A 16316-nucleotide genomic window follows, 5' to 3' on the forward strand; every position below is an offset into this window, starting at 1 on the left:
ATACAAATATTCAAATGAAAAATGACTTCATACTACAGGCTATAGTATTTGATTGGCAAGTGATCTTTAGGGAGTGCAAATTAAAAACAACACAGCAATTATCACGCTGCACCAAAGATATCACACGCACGTACACACATTCACACACACTCACACACTTATATATCAGGGCATTCACAAGCCTGCATAAAAATGACAAAACAAGTTGTGATATTAGTCACAGAACAGGCCTCACTTGAAACAAAATATAAAAACAAACAAACAAACAAATCATTGTCATCATTATCATCTGATTAAGGTTTTGAGCCATGGGGTTATGTAGGTAAAAGATGGCACCATCAAACTGCTGCTTCTCTCTGCTTATGCTATAGTGTAACTGCTCTATGATTTACTCATAGCAGTGAGATAGGGGGATTTTTCATTAGTTGTTTTCCACAAGGTAGCTGTGATAAAATTAGTCCAATTAGAGCTCCTCTTAGGCTGTGTTGCATACTAATGCATGGCCGTCCCTGAGGATCTCTTCCAACAGCTGCTCTGGAAACAGACTTGAGGCAGATCAGCCAGAGGTAATGCACTCAGTAAGGCCATTTGTTAATCTTTTACAGCCATCTTGATGTTTATAACCTTTGTGGGAGGGGAGAGGACGGGTGAAATTATTATTCTCTTGCCCTTCACTTAATTTCTGTGATTTCTGTTTTTTTCTGGCATATTATTATAAATACAGCTTTAAACACAATTCAGTTATTATGCCTATTATCGTGGACAGCTTAGTCAAGATAACAAGTGCAAAAAGACTAATCTTTTCCAAACTGGGATCAAGGAAGGATACAGGAGACTGGAGTTGCTAGGTTGGCATTTATCAGGAGATTGACGTGGTTTGCTGAAAAAGAGCCCAAAATTTCTTTTTACTTGCTTTTGAAATGTTCACACTATTATGAAATAAATAAAATTTATTTGTAGAAGTTCAGAATCCTCATCAAAGGTGGTTCCGCAATCAAAAGGAATCCACAATTCTTTGACGAAAATGCCAACTTAACTGTTGGTCAAATGAAGGAGGTGCAGCATTCAAGCTATTTTCTGTCTTAGTCAAACATCCACCAAGTCCACCGAGTCAGTCTTCTGGTATCACAAAGACAGACTGAGTTCTCAGCATTCTTGCTTTGGGAGAGAGTTTGCACATATCAGCTGAACCATCCAAGATCAGAGCATAGTTGCATGAATGTGTATTCTGTTTTTTGGGGGTGGTTTTCCCCTTTGAGTCTCTATGAGTATGGCTTGTGAATACCCAATGTCAGGGAAAATGCTTTTATCTCCTCTTCAAAATGTCAACCTCAAAGCAATTGGGGGTACACAACCATTCAGTCTCAGTAATATTGAACATCATTGAGAGACAAAGATAGAATGACAGAGAAAGAGAGAAAGAGAGAGAGAGAGAGAGAGAGAGTGCTAGAGAAAGAGAGAAATGAGAGACCTGGTGAACGGAGACAGAGCGAGGGAGCATGTGTTTGAGGAAGACAGCGATAGAGCATGATAGAGGATGGAGTAAGGGGGTTGGCTAAGCAACCTTGGCGTAATTTGTCTTCATGCAGCCGGCCCAATGCAACGTCCTGCAGGCCCAGGCTATTTTCCCTGACAAGCTCGTTTCTTCCAGTGCAATAGGTGATTTACCTCTTGCCGTGGCACTGACCAACATCCCATTCTGGGCACAGAGCAGAGTAAATCAAAAGTCTGGACTTCACCGTTAATCACTAATTACAGGCTGGACGGTGAAGGTTGATCCCTCCCAGGGGGCTGAGCCCCACAGGCCTCAAATCAGACCAAAAAGAGGAGCCAAGGCCACTTCGTTCTCTGATAAATCTCCCACAGAGGAGGTGCTGGACTCAGTGTTGAGTCGGCTCCAACAACCCAGTTTCCCATCTCAGGAGATTCTCATTCAGGTCGCATACTGGCGCTGCCTCCCTTCTCTCCTCCCTCCGATAGCTAAAGCCATGATGGAGCCTGCCTGTCTGCCCACACTCTTCTTTAAACTCTCCCTATAACTTCACACATTTTCTATCCCCCAAGGGATTGCCAGCAAATCGAGTTTGTTGCTCGTCGCGTATTCCAAAAGCATTAAGATACAAGGGGGCTGTAATTGAATGGTTAGGGAGGACATTATTGAAGGAGATTTTTGTCAGCAAACCCCCACCCACACCTCAGCACCTCAAAGAGAGCCAAGTGGTTGCATGGGGTGTTGATCTGGTGGCTGTGATGTTATCAGTGTCAGGGCAGGAGGAGGAGGATCATGGATTTTCCATGCGTGGCTGATGGAAGACACTTTCCTTAATTTTTCATTTTCTGCATCAGGGGCATTTCAGAATATTTTATATTCCTTACTTCACTTTTATGCTCTCTTATTGTTATACCTTTTTTTCCTGAAGGTTTGTCATCATTTCTATTCTGTGTTCCCTTTCAGGGTTGATTATAATTCGTAAACTCATACTTACACTGCCTCTCCTGGAGGTGTGGTAAGGAGCAATCCAACAGTACCATGCTGGGAATTTCCCTCAAAGACTACATCAAAGTTTATACACTACTACCAACCTGGGTCCTCAACGAGGTACACACCAACAAAGACAGACACCTCATACACTGATAACTTTTGATAAAATGGATAGTAGCCAGGAAAGAGATGAGGAAAAATGGGATTAAGTAAAAGATTAAGATAAAACAAGTTATGATGGGAGTATGAAGTAGAGAAAAAAAATACTCTATTTCCAAATCTCCAATCACAATTTCCTTTAATAAATTTAGTAGCTGCTTCAGGTCTCAAATACAATTACTGATACTAATTAAAAAAAACACTATTGTGCTTGAGGCTGCCAAAAAGACGGGTAGACTACTTAAAAAAGTGTCCAGATGTGCAAATCCTCACCACACACACAGAGTCACAGCAAGCCTAGTCTCAAAAGGGGCCCAGTGCTCTTAGGCAAGGCACACAGTGAGGGGACCTCACCAAAGTGGCTAACCCCACCTGGCAGCACTCAGCTCCCCTACAAAATATTAATACACAATAACCATCAAGCAGAAATACGGTGTAAAAGAGGGTATACCAGTGGTGCAGATAATACCTCACAATGAGACGGAAATCTACTCTCAAGCTCAGAGTTTTATAATTAAGCCCCACTTAAGCTTCCATGGCTAGGAGGCTGAAACCCAGCAGCACTGGAGAAACACTACAAACAGGTTAAGTATCTAACAATATTTACAGTGAGGCAAAACAGCAACAGTTACGGAAGACAAACCTAATGAACAGGTTGTCCTGGAACACTACAATAACCAAAAGAGGAGAGTTTACCTCAGCTGCTACAAAGCATCTTCCACCGTCTGGGGCTATATGACCAACCTGTTACCTCAGATGAACTAAATTCAGCCTACCCATGCCAGTCTGCACCCAACTGGAGGTCCACACATTTAGAGTACACAGGGGGGAGCTGCCCATAGAAAAGAAAACATATTAGTGTCTTAACAGAAAAGTAAAGAGCCATCAAACACAAAAAAAAACAACCCCAAACAAGCCCCAGGAAAGCAAGGAAGAGTGTGAACTCAATGCAGCCTTGTGCTGATTTTCCATTGGCACTTCTGCCTGTGCCGAGTAGAGCAGTGCCATGCTGATTTGCATTTCCATTTCCAGCTTAAGTGTGCCGACTTGTGCTGAGCCATGCCCGAGACAGACCATCTCCAGAGTCGAGCCAAAAAAGTGCTGGTCATGAGCCAAAACAGGCTGCAGCGACATCAGAGGGCTTTGACATCATTCAGTGGTCAGAGAGACACTGAACAGCTCTGAAACAGAAATGGGAAATCCTTATAGCCACACTGAAAGTTGTACCATAGTTGATAACCATGTAATTTTTTTTTTTTTTCAGCAAATCTCGCAGTTACACTAATATTGTTTATGTGAAGCAGCCATTTCGAGTCGGTCTTGTTGATTTTGATTTTTAATATAAAACACCTTTGTGGGATGCATGTAGAGAAGGGAGGAAACAATTGTCAACACACCCACACATGAGTGGCGGGGTTGCGCTTTTAGTTAACAAAACACCGTAGATCGGGTAGCCCTGTTATAAGAATCAAATGAAGTAGAGCCAGGCCAGCACACATATATGGAAAGATGGCCCAGGAGTCAATGTTGCACTGGCTGCGAAAGTGTCCTATTTTATCCTCTGAAATGATTGAAAAATATTAGAAGATTGGTTTGGGGGAGGAGCTACTACCTCACCACACCGACCTAAGGAAGTGCATTGAGAGACAGCTCCTACTGAGGTGTGTTCATAAACCCACAGAGGACAACAGTCCCTGCTACATGTAGATAAGGGAGCAGTAGCTGCTTTACCGTCTGAGTCAGTTTATGTTGCAGCTTTAATGTTACTTGAAATCATAAAATATATATTTTTTTACATGATATCTGTGGTTCGTAGCAGTGAACACAGCACTTGGACTGATATCATTAGGACACAGTCAGATATAAACGAGAACTAAACCTCCAATTCAAATCCTCCCCAGAAAGATTTCCGTGTTTGTGGCACCAAATGGAAGCAACAGGTGAAGCTATGATCGTTTTTCAACTTCAGTAGATAGAAATCTTGTTTTGTGTTGCCAGTAAACTGCACACTGCACGCATATGTTTACCAGCCCAGTCGGTGTGTGATGCTTTATACCAAAGGATCCCGAAGGAACGAGACAAGCAAAAGATAACTTTGCTGAGTCCGGCATGCTCTGGACTCCCTGTTGTTTAGGAGACCATTTGGATATCAGCTTTTGTTTCGAATCATCACTGACACCAGAATTTCATTTCGGGCAAATCTATGGCGCCTCAATTAGGATGATTGGGATGCTCTTCTCTATTTCAACCCCACTGTGAGATTTTAAGCTGTTAAGACGTTTGTATTTTTACATAAAAGTCTTGCCTACTTCCAAATTATGAAAATGAGCCTCATGTCCTTGTTGTTTTTGAGATCTGCTTCATTATCACTAAACTTTGCGAGCGCAAGACAATTGTGTATCTGTAAGCACTGACACAACCATTTTATGGAGAGAAATTCTTTTGAACATGGCTAAGCTCCACTTGAAGACAACAAGGAAGACGCATTGTTGCCTCATTAGTTAAAATGAAGTTTTAATGAGGCCCTGTAGAAATAGGAAGCTGCTATTCTCCAACATTTTACACTGTAATTCAATTAAATCTTTCTCTCCTCAAACTTTTGCATGTCTTCTCACCCACTCTGACTGCCATTGTGGTGTCTTTGTCACTTACAAACAGCACCTACGTGATCAAAACCGTCCCATTCAGTGTATTTTGTCATATTGTCATGTCCATGGGGCAAATGTTTCAATTGCAGGGAAATTGGTTATTGTGTTTCACGTACCATTTAAGCCCTCTCAGTTCCCTTCTTTCTCTCAAGATCAGTTGGAGTGACAGGTTATGATCATGACAAGGAAATTCCCTCTGTGCAAGCCGCCACAAGACGTTTTATCATCTGCCAATGAAACAGACTGGCTAATGAATTAGCAGATGTTGGCATTTTAGGAAGTGAAAGTCTGAACAGCTCACTGTCTTGTTGTTTGTGTGAGTGTGTGTGTGTCTGTGTGCGTGTGTGTTTGGGGCATGTACATCACATAGCATTTTGAATAGGAGTGTCACAAAGGGCAATAGATCAAAAGAGCACATATATGTGTTGCACCGCATGAGGAAGAGTCTCCTCAGTAAAAGTCCAGATTTGACACACCAAGAAAAGAGCAAATTAAAATTGTCATATACAGTAAAATCATCTACATTGAAGAGTTGTTCTCCACTCAGTCTCAAAGGAAAAGGGTGTCGTTAATCCTTTAATTTTGATGTAATCCTCGCAATGATTTGGCTGGGTTTAGGCAGGGTTTCAAAAGACCAAACGGGAGATTAGAAATCTTTACTCTAAGGTTCCCGCGGAAGAAAACGCTTTAAATATGGGTTATCTCAAAGCTCCAGGTCTGACTGGCTCGGATCTACCGGGTTAGCCAAGTTCACATTTCAAAGACACAACAAGTGGAGCAAACACAGTGAATGAATGAGAAGGTTAAAAAAGCATTGAGAAGCCATTGGTAAGAGGGCCACCGGAGTCATGCTGTAATTGAATGGGCTCTCATCCTTATTCTCTGGGCTGTGGCAAGTGAACACTGTCTGCCGGACCTGCTCTTTCATTAGGTTTTGTATTTCATGCCCTCAGGAGCAGAACAAATTGAGTCCCTGTTTCCTTTTGCTCCGTTGCTCATTACCCAAGAGGAAGATTAAAAAGCGTTCTCACACAGCGTCCGTTACATAACAACACCAAAAGATGGTTCAGTGTACATTGTGCTCATTGTCTCGCTGAAGCACTGGACACACAATAGGCGTTAACTAACCATGCCCATGCTGACCACTCACAAACACACTGTGCATTTTTCTTCTCTTGGCAAAATGTGGCTTCATTCTGCAGTAAAAAAATTATCGGTAGAGGGCGCAGTCGCATCCCGTAGGTTCCAGGAACACCCTTTGAAAACGCTGTCCCACATTTTGCAGTGCATTTAGGCTCTGGCTGAACAGAATACTGAATTGAGTAGAGCGCCGATTCTGGTCTGAGGCTGTGAGTCCGTGGGGAGTCACCCCCTGACAGCCCAGGCGTCTTTTCCTCGTTACTTTCAACCGAAAGGATGCGCTGTTGGGCATTCAAAACAATGCTGAGAGCTGAGCATGTTTTTTTTTTTTTTGGCTCTCAGAGCACTCAACGGTTGTTAAAAATATTCCAACTTCTAGCCAAAGAGCCGCATGCTTCAAATGGGTTTTCAACAGTCAACAGGCCAACAGCAGAGCCGGTGCTTCCGAAATGTGTCTGTTTGGTGCTGCTAGCTAGAAAGGCTGAAAAGAGAGGTACAGTGCAGTATGCAGTGATGGACACGAGTTCTCACACAGACCAAGTGCAAAGCCCAGAGTTTCTGTTATAGTATTGTTATATATATTATCCAAAATATTTACTTCACCATGCTTTTAAGTCCCTCCAATTAGTTTGCAAATTGCACTAAATCTGCTGACTCAGTGCGTCTTTAGCTGAAAAAATAAACCACATCTGCCTCGGCACCACAACAACAGCTAATTGAGACGCCCTTGTATTTAGAGTCCTTGTTTTCAGGCTTCATTAAAACAAAAATGTGGGCAAACAGTTACTCTGACGCGGAGCATAAACTCGCAGGGTTTGTTCCACGCAATGACAAGCAGTCAGAAGAAAGAGAAACGCATCGGAGTTTGAAACATGGGTGGACTGCATCCTGCTGTCCAAGTCAACTCGCTCACATTAAAAGTTTCCTAAAGAACTCAAGGTGTAGCCACTCACACACTAGTTCAACTTAAATTGAGTAAAGTCTTCCTCAGCTGGTCTGATATTCAATTCTTTTCTTTTTTGTTTTTTTCATTTCCTCAACAGAAGTGTACCTGCTCACTCTTCCAGATGACCAGAAAGTGAGTGTTACCACAGTAACAGTTGGCCAGAGTGCCGTGTTGACTTGTGCCATCACAGGGGAGCAGAGGCCTCCTATACTGTGGAAGCGCAACCATCAGCTCCTCAACTCCTTGAACCTGGAGGACATCAATGTAAGTAGAGCAGAACCGGCCAAGCTATCCATCTCTGTCTTTGTTTCGTCTCTCCCTTTTCCTCTCACACATTTGATGAACAGATGGATGCAGACAGAGAGATGGACAGACCGACCGGCCGATAGATAGATGGATAAATAGCTGAGGGAAATCAGGGTGCATACTTTCTGAAACTCTGCAGTGAGATCCCTCTAACACATTGCAGCGCACGCATGTAATTGTTCGTTATTTCTGAGCTTTTGCCTTTCGGTAAATGCTTTGAATTTCAGAAAATGTCATCCCGTATTACCTCTGTAACTTCAAAGTCACGGTGCCTATTGGAAATAATGGAATGATAACATAATGGGGGGAAAAAGTATTGCTAACTTTTTTTTTTTTTTGGCAAGGCCTCAGATTGTCAGCGTTTTTCATTTAACTGTTGGCTCTGGCTTTGTATTGTAAGGCTGACAGTAATCCAGGGTGTCAGCTTATGTTTCAGTGTCTGTGTTTAGAGACTGCTGGGAGGGACAGGGATCTCAGACAAAGAAGCAAGATGAAGGGGGATACCAAAGGGGTTCAGCTCTAGAGGAGGGACCTACTTTTACAACTCAGTGAAACAATGTGTGTGTGTGTGTGTGTGTGTGTGTGCGCGCGTGCATGCATGTGTGTGTGTGTTTATCTACATGTGTGCACGTGTATGTGACTCTGTCGATGTCTCAGACAGCCCTATGTGTCGCTTTCATCCACATCAAAGGCGCAGGGATACTTAGGGTGGCAAGGTGCAGAGAAGGCAGATCTCCCTCTCTGTGTCAGGGCTGACCAAGATGAGTGTGAGACCGCTGTGCATAATTAAGTCAACACTGTCGCAGTAGATAAAGGGAGATCCAGCGAAGCCACTAATGTAACATTAAATGTTGATGACCCTTAAAATGAGTAAGAGGCGCCCAGCTGTCGCCAGTCATCCTTGGCACCATCAACTGGTGCTAAACTGGTGCCCTGTTTCTGAGCGTTGGTGATGTGTGATTTCCCACAAAGAGCAGAGCTAAGCCATAAGGCGCTCTCTATGTCATGCATTTCACAGTAAAATCCTTGCCATTGTTTCCTTTTTGCTGTGATTTTGTATAATAAGTAATTCATGGACAAACAGCCAGCAAGTGCTGAGAGGAACAAAAAAATCGATTCAAATTATTTCTTGAACAAGTTCCGGATAACTTTATAGGATGAAAAAAGAGGAACCAGGTCTTGTAAGGTCAGCACAGGCTTTGATCTACCTTTCATATTTTTTCCAAGGCCTGTGTTACCTGTATTTTTTCAGTTTCAATATCAGCAGTGTTCTTTTCATCTTCTGATATTGCCTGAAGACATGGAGTGGAGTTGAGTGTCCTGACCAGAGGTGGTCTTTGTCTTCGCTTCAGACACTATCGCCAATTTCCCCACTGACTAATACCAAAGCTGGCACTGTTGTATTTTACATTCAAATGCCAACTCAGAAATGAAAGTTGCTTCTGCAAAATGCTATTCAGTACTTTCCATTTTAGCACAAAAACAGAGAAAATGCCTGAATCCATCAGTAGTTTGTACGATCCTATCAAAAGTACCAAGGTCTTAAATTTGCCTATTATGCTGCAAAAATGACACAGGTTTTCATTTGTGTTAAAACCTTTTTTTTTTTTTTTTTTTTTGGTGAAAGTTGTGCATAATAGGTTTTTCATTTTGGAATTACTGTGTAAAAGTAATGCTCATTTTCCTTTCTTGATTTTTTTTTTCTTTCATCAAGAAAGCAGAAATGATTTGAAAGAGCAGGGGTGTAGGGAGAGAAAGGACGGCAGGTCATGTTGAGAATCGATTCCAGCTCGCCCTATGTGTGGTTACCAACAATTAAATCTGTGGATTAAGCATCAGAATTCAACAGATGCAACAGAATTTCAATTTATTTCAATTTATTTATTTATATAGCCCAGAATCACAAATTACAGGAACACAACATCCTCTGTCCTTAGACCCTCACATCGGATGAGGAACAACTCCCTAAAAAAAACCCTTTAACAGGGAGAAAATGGGAGAATGGAAAGCAGGACATATTTTACTGTTTGCATTTAAATTAACTATATGGTAAGTGCATGCAATAATGTTGCGTCAAATTACACTTCTCTATGGTAGTGTATATATAGTGCATGCTCTTGTAGCTGCATGAAGTGAAACTGTTGGCTAAAACGCTACAGGGAGCAATCTGTCTCCTCAGACTGACAACTCACTGTACTTTGACCCTGAGGTCTGTGACTGTCAGGTTTGATTTTCTGTTGCTGCCTAACAAAGCTTGAGTTTGCAACCTTTTGAAGTGCACAGTTTACCTCCAAAGCCACCGCTCACTAACACTGAGCCCCGCCAGCAAGTGCATCATCATGAGAGGTAAATAGTGTCTTGTGGCTCATCAGAAAATAGCGTGCGGACCAAGGAGGACCAGGAGAAAACTACCAATGGAGCTCCAGCGGCACACCAACGCCGGCTTAATCCAGATTTATTTTTGGCTCTTGGACTTCCAGTCAATCACTGTTGTTCCTTCCAAGGAGGAGAATGGATTTTGTCTGCACCTGGCATCCACAGACCCGCTCTAAATTGCCTTGCAGACAATTTCGGCATAATTGCTGGCTGTTAATATTTGCGAGCATCCACTGCCAGCCCTAATTAGAGTCGTATCCCTGCAAGTACGCATGGGAGGTTTATGCAGCCTAATCTTACAGGCCCTCCCAGTTTAGAATGTGGTTATTTTGGAATTTTTTTGTCGACATTCAGACTCACTGAATCGCGCATTAATCCCAGTGGTGCGCTTATATCCTGGAGTTCAATAGAGCCCCTCTAAATTTTGACAAAGCAGCTTACTGTAATTCCATGAAGTTGACAGTTGCTGGCTATTGCATCATCATCCAGGGCTGTCGGCATTTCAATCCTTCCAGAGCGGCCGAGCCAAAGACAGAGTCGTGTGTTGTGTTTGTGCATGCGTGTGTGTGTCTGTGTGTGTATCTGTACTGTAATGTGTGTCTGTGTATGGGGGTGGGTCTCTAGGGTTCCTGAAAAAGTTTGAAAAATGGATTTGATCATTTCCAGTTCTTGAAAAGTTTGTGAATTTCACAACAAAGTGTGCAAAAGCACTACCGACAAGAAAATGTTTGCTGCACACTCAGAGCAACTTAACAGGTGTCATTTATGCAAGCAAAAGCATACAGCAATACGTTATGTGGGGAGAGAGTGTAATGTTTGTCATAATCAGAGTGAGTAGAGTGGTACAGTACTTCATAGCCAAACAAGTCAAATTGCCTCATCACTATCAACATACTTCATATTGAACGGCAAACTCTTCAAACCCAATCAAGAGACCAAAAAAACACAGAATTTTAAAGTGGAAAATATATTGTAAGGCAGAGACTGGGGAGTCATCAGGAATGGAAATAATCCAGGAAGCAATAAAATCTAAGTACCCCCTTCCTTACAATGTGGATATGTGTTTTTTTTTTTTTTTTTTTTAAAAACTCCTATAGTGTTCAGTGTTCTGTATTTATCTCTGCATGCTGAGGACGTGTATAACTTTGAATGCATGTGATTATACATAATGTCTACATTCAGCTTTGATCAAATGGCACCCCTGTAGTGATGCAATTAGCATTCTTTCTGTGTTGTGTCAAGTGGAGAAATAAATTGGGCTGTGCAGTGTTACATGGCAGATAACATGCCTTATTGAACTGCACTACTGTTATACCAGTGCACTGCATCTGATATGTCTATCCCTTTTGCTTTTTAAGGCAGGCATCAGTTTATTTAGAAAGCTGCAGACAACAGGGGGTGGGTTAAAATTGATATATTATTAGTTATTAGAGAGATGCATCCCATCACAGATTTTTGTGTTTTTTTGTTTTGTTTTGTTTTTTGTGTTTTTTCTTGAATTTGGTTCAAGCTCTGATTTTCCCTATCTAAATAACTGATCAGACCTATACTCATGTACACTGCAGCTTCAATATCCCAATACTACACCTGCAATTAGACAACATCATAATCAATGATTTGTGATCTTACCATAACGATCAGTTGTATGTAATAGCCTTAATGCAGCCTGTCTGCTTTCTAATCCATGTATCGCTCGGCTCCTTAATCCCATGCTTGAACTAACCCTCTGAATGTTTCACCTCTGCCCTTTTTTCCCCAACAGATCCCGTCCCAGGTAGGTTTATTCTTCTGGAAGAGCGTGACATCGCTTCACTATGTTGTGTACCATTCACAGAAAGCCCACAAAGCTAGTGAGCTCCTGCAAGGTGCGACAGATGCATGATGCTGTCATCCCACAAACAAACAAGCGAAAAGACAGAAAAACATACCACTGAGGTGATAGTGAACCATGAATCATACAAAATTTGCTGTCAACACAAATAATGAGAAGATCACATCCCCGCCGACCCCTGCCTCCTCAAACCGCAACCCTCAGCTTGTTTCTAGCGGCATCTCCTCCACGTCCTTTTGTGTTTGGAAAACGCATTTTTCTCACGTTTTCAGCAAAATGCACATGATTTTCATTTTTTAGACACCACAGTCGCTTAATAGAACTTAACGAACCCAGGCAGGAACATCTGTCCTCAAGGTCCAATTCCTGAAAGCCACACCCTCACCTGGCATCCAAGGTGAGCTGTCCGATGAGGTAGTTGCTCAGTGTCCTTTCCGGGGTCACCTTGCTGTGACAGTTTTATTAATTATCGCTCTTTGAGGGCCACGGCCTATCTGTATATTCACCTCTGCCTGCCCTTGTCTGTTCCTCTGAGCAGCCGTAGCCTGACTTGATATCTGCAGGGAGCAGGGTGCTGGGTGCTGGGTGATGCTGATAACTGAGGTGAGGGTGGTGAGGTGGGGAGAAGAGGTGAAGGAATCATGTCGACAGCCTGAACTGTGGCTCGTTCCACCCCTCTGAGTTTCATTTCTCCCCCCATTCATTTTTCATTTAAAAAGGTGACACAATATGCTCTCAGCCCAAGGGGCCAAAATGCACCATCGATTTCCCTTCATATTGTGAAGCTCTGATGCTTCACTCAGCCTGAGCTGCTACCGAGCTCGTAGGCTAGATCGGAGCACACCGGCACGAACTGATAAACACACTGAATGCCTGTAAACATGATGGCTGACTCTTCCTGCTCGTCTAAATGGATGTGAGGGGAACATGAGCGCCAAGATGTAAACAGGTAGCGAAGATGTGGTTGGAATGTTAAAAGCTGTCTAATTTAAAAAAAAAAAAAAAAAAAAAAAAAGTTTTGCCATTTTTCTCTTTATGAGTGCTCCCAGAAGGGGCTGATACTTAGGGCTGAGATGTTCCTTGAAATAAAGTAATGTTGTTCAGCACCAAAAAATTACATTTATGAGGAGCATGGGTGCAGACTCATGGGCATTCTTAGGAGCAAAAGTTCACAGTGCTAAAATACATCTAGATTATTTTTTCTAATGCATGGAAGCAATCAGGAATGAACACGTTTTGGCACTTGGCCTTTGTCAAGTACGTGGGCGCTGAAGAAAACCCTAATGAAGGCCGAGCACCAGGGCACGTTCATTTCTGAATGCCACCGTGCATTAGAAAGTGCTGAAACCTGGCGTCATGAGCCCAGACACTTCTTTTGTTTCTAAGTACTCCCTGAAGAACTATAGCATAATCACTTGAGAGAGCGAAAGTGGGGATCCACTGCAAATGATGCCCATCTTTAACAAATCATGTAGTCTGGTATTAAGTTGCAAAAGCTTGTTTTCTTTAGAGCTAGAGTGGGAAAAACATGATAAGATGATTTTATTTATTTCTATTGCAAGTTTCATCTGCGCTGAAACTTTTCTTGAATCATAAAACATGCAAGATCATTCCACTTGTATCAAAGTAATGCCAAGAGTCAAAACTGTTGAAAGAAACTATTTACATTGGAACCAGTGAAATTATCTCAGTCAATGTCAATATTTTTTCACCTGTTTGAGAAAATTAATATTTTATGACTGTATAATATAAAAAAGATAACATGACTTTTTAAGACGGCCCCTTTTCCAGTGTGGTCTTAACAAGGTGACAGATATTTGCTTTATGCCAGATGGATTCATCATACCAACACACCAACAATGGGCTCATTAGCTTTGGGGGCTCCTCTCAGTGCTAGACCTGAATAATTTATTATTCTGTTTGCTTTCTTTTCTTGTCCAGCACCGTTTTTTTGTGTGTTTTCACCAGCTTAATAATTATAACACAGCATGAATTAATTATCTCTCAGTTGGCTCTTCACAAAGTCACGTCACGGATGGGTTTTGGTTTAATTACAATTTTTGTTTTGCTTTAAATAGACCTCATGAGAATTGGAGTGAAACAGGTTTTGTGCATTTGTGTGGCGTGCATGTTAACAAAAGGGTAACAGCTTTCATTTTGGCCTTTTCAGGGATGATGATTCAACATGACATTTGCAATGATTATTCTGAGAGGTGGCAGTATTCAATCTGACTGACCCTTTGTATTCCGCAACAGATCCTTGTTTTGTTTTGTTTTTGTTTTTGTTTGTTTGTTTTTTTTAAGTCGCTCACATTGTCTATTTTCTACTCTGATCAACTGTAGTCGTTTCTGTCAGATCACATTGCTCTTACTAGCATTTCCCCAAAAAAGCATTAGAGACTATTTTTCTTAACTGTGATTGCAACAATAATTTCCCTCAATTTGTCTTTGTGGCACCACACGGCTTCAGCCTTTGACTGAGATCGATGGACATTTGCTGCACAGTGTGCCTTTTTTTTTTTTTTTTTTTTTAACCATTGCTGTATTTTTCATTTCCTATGCTGCTATGGAACATGCTTATCTTCTCATCTGCACACCGCGGGCCTGTTGCATTCCCATTTAAACAGCTCATTTCCAATCCCAAACGCCTTCACATCATCGCTGCAGCACTCCTGATCAAAGTGTTCCAGTGCTGCTTCTCCAAGTCATTCAGACAATATTCTCCCTCTCTCTCTCTCTCTCTCCCTCCCTCTCTCTCTCTCTCTCTTTCTCTCTGGTAGGATTTTGGGGATGACGGCTCTTTGTACATCACCAAGGTGACCACAAACCACATGGGCAACTATACCTGTCATGCTGATGGCTATGAGCAACTCTCACAGACACACACTCTCCTAGTGAACGGTAAGATTCCTGCCAACATGCATGCACACACACACACACACACACACACACACACACACACATACACAGATTACCACACACATAAGAGACCACAGTGGTGATGTGGGGATGGTTATTTCTGTTGGCATGATGTCACCATCAACCCGCATTTTGGTTTTCAGCCACTTTGGCAGGTAACCATCATCACCTACAGTCTGTTTCCATTCTAATAATCATCTTCGGTGGGTAAAATGCAGGAAATGGCTGTCCTATTTTGAAATCCATCAGTGACTGTGGCTGGCAGATGAGAAAGTTGAGGTTGTGCCCTGCCGGAAACCTTGAAAGGACACACAGATCTCCTTTATTTATGAAGGTTTACTGAGTGTTCTTGAGTGGGAAAAGCAATCAATAGTCATCTTCCGTTGCTCAAAAGAATTTGTTCTAATAGCCCTCAGATACGAGAGAACTTTTTGCACAGGGCTTTTTTTTCTCCTCAGTGTCAGAAATGTGCACATCGGCCTGTATTTATTTATTTAAACATTTATTTAACCAGGTAAACATCTCACCATTTGCAAGGGAAACCTTGGCAAGAGGATCACATAAAGCATGAATACATCAACAAAGTTACATACAGGAACAACCTCTAAAAAAAAAAAAAAAAAAAAAAAAAACATTCACTTCAAGATACACCTAATTCGAAACCTTGTATTGACACTAGAATAAATAAGTTAAACTCGCACACAAAGACAATGTCAAGTTAAATTATATGTAATGTTAAATTCCACGTTTTAAAATTGAAACAAATTGACCTCAGGATATAAAAACTGTTAGTTTCTAGTCTCACAATGAGACACAATTTAGAAAGCTTCTCACTGGCAAATCCTACTGATATTAACATTTCATTAACTTCGACAGGTTGATTTGTCATCTGGCATTTGTCTTAAATCATTATTTTCAAGCTTACAGCAATGGTGTGTTTTTTCTGTTTGGTCACAATCTGCCGGTCTGATTACTGGCTGTTCCCCTGGCTATGGTTTACAGAGACGCATCTCATTACACCAGTAGGAGCTGCTTTTGGTCCTAATTGTTGCTGAAACTTTCAGATGACCTTTTATTAAAGACTATAAATTTCAAGCCCTGCTGTCACCCTACCAAGGCCACAGAGTTTTTGTAAAAAAAAAAAAATAAATAAATAAAAAATAAAAAATAAAAAAAAACAGGAAACAACTGAAGGACTCTGCTGTGCATTAATTATGCTGTGCATCGCCCTGTGGTCACATGAGGATGACAAGATCTCCCGAACCTTCAGCTGAATCCAGAGGAGCGCAGTGCAAATTAGACTAGAAATACTTTCTTTTTTTTTTTTTTTTTTTTTTTTTTTTTTTTTTAGGAGGCAGCTCTTTGACATCCCTGTGAAGCTGGCAGAGAGCAGTCAGGTTTCCGTACTGTAAGCTATGCACAGTGTATGGGAGATCATTAATGGCTTAGTGCTTTGATCCCCACTGTAGCCACTTGAGTCAGGCAAAGGAACTGCTCAAAGTCAAAATG

At 41.7% G+C, this 16316-nt stretch overlaps 1 protein-coding gene across 2 annotated transcripts in view; it reads left to right on the forward strand.

The window, feature by feature from the left end:
- Positions 1-16316, forward strand: part of fstl5 (follistatin-like 5) — a 157779-nt gene that overhangs the window by 97517 nt on the left and 43946 nt on the right. For both annotated transcript variants that reach the window (XM_030061750.1, XM_030061751.1), the window contains exons 7-8: positions 7473-7639; positions 14669-14789. In XM_030061750.1, coding sequence (XP_029917610.1) covers positions 7473-7639; positions 14669-14789 — 288 coding nt within the window. The remainder of the gene's footprint in view (positions 1-7472; positions 7640-14668; positions 14790-16316) is intronic.

The sequence above is a fragment of the Myripristis murdjan genome, chromosome 10 (genome assembly GCF_902150065.1).
Source record: "Myripristis murdjan chromosome 10, fMyrMur1.1, whole genome shotgun sequence".
NCBI classification, from domain to species: domain Eukaryota; kingdom Metazoa; phylum Chordata; class Actinopteri; order Holocentriformes; family Holocentridae; genus Myripristis; species Myripristis murdjan.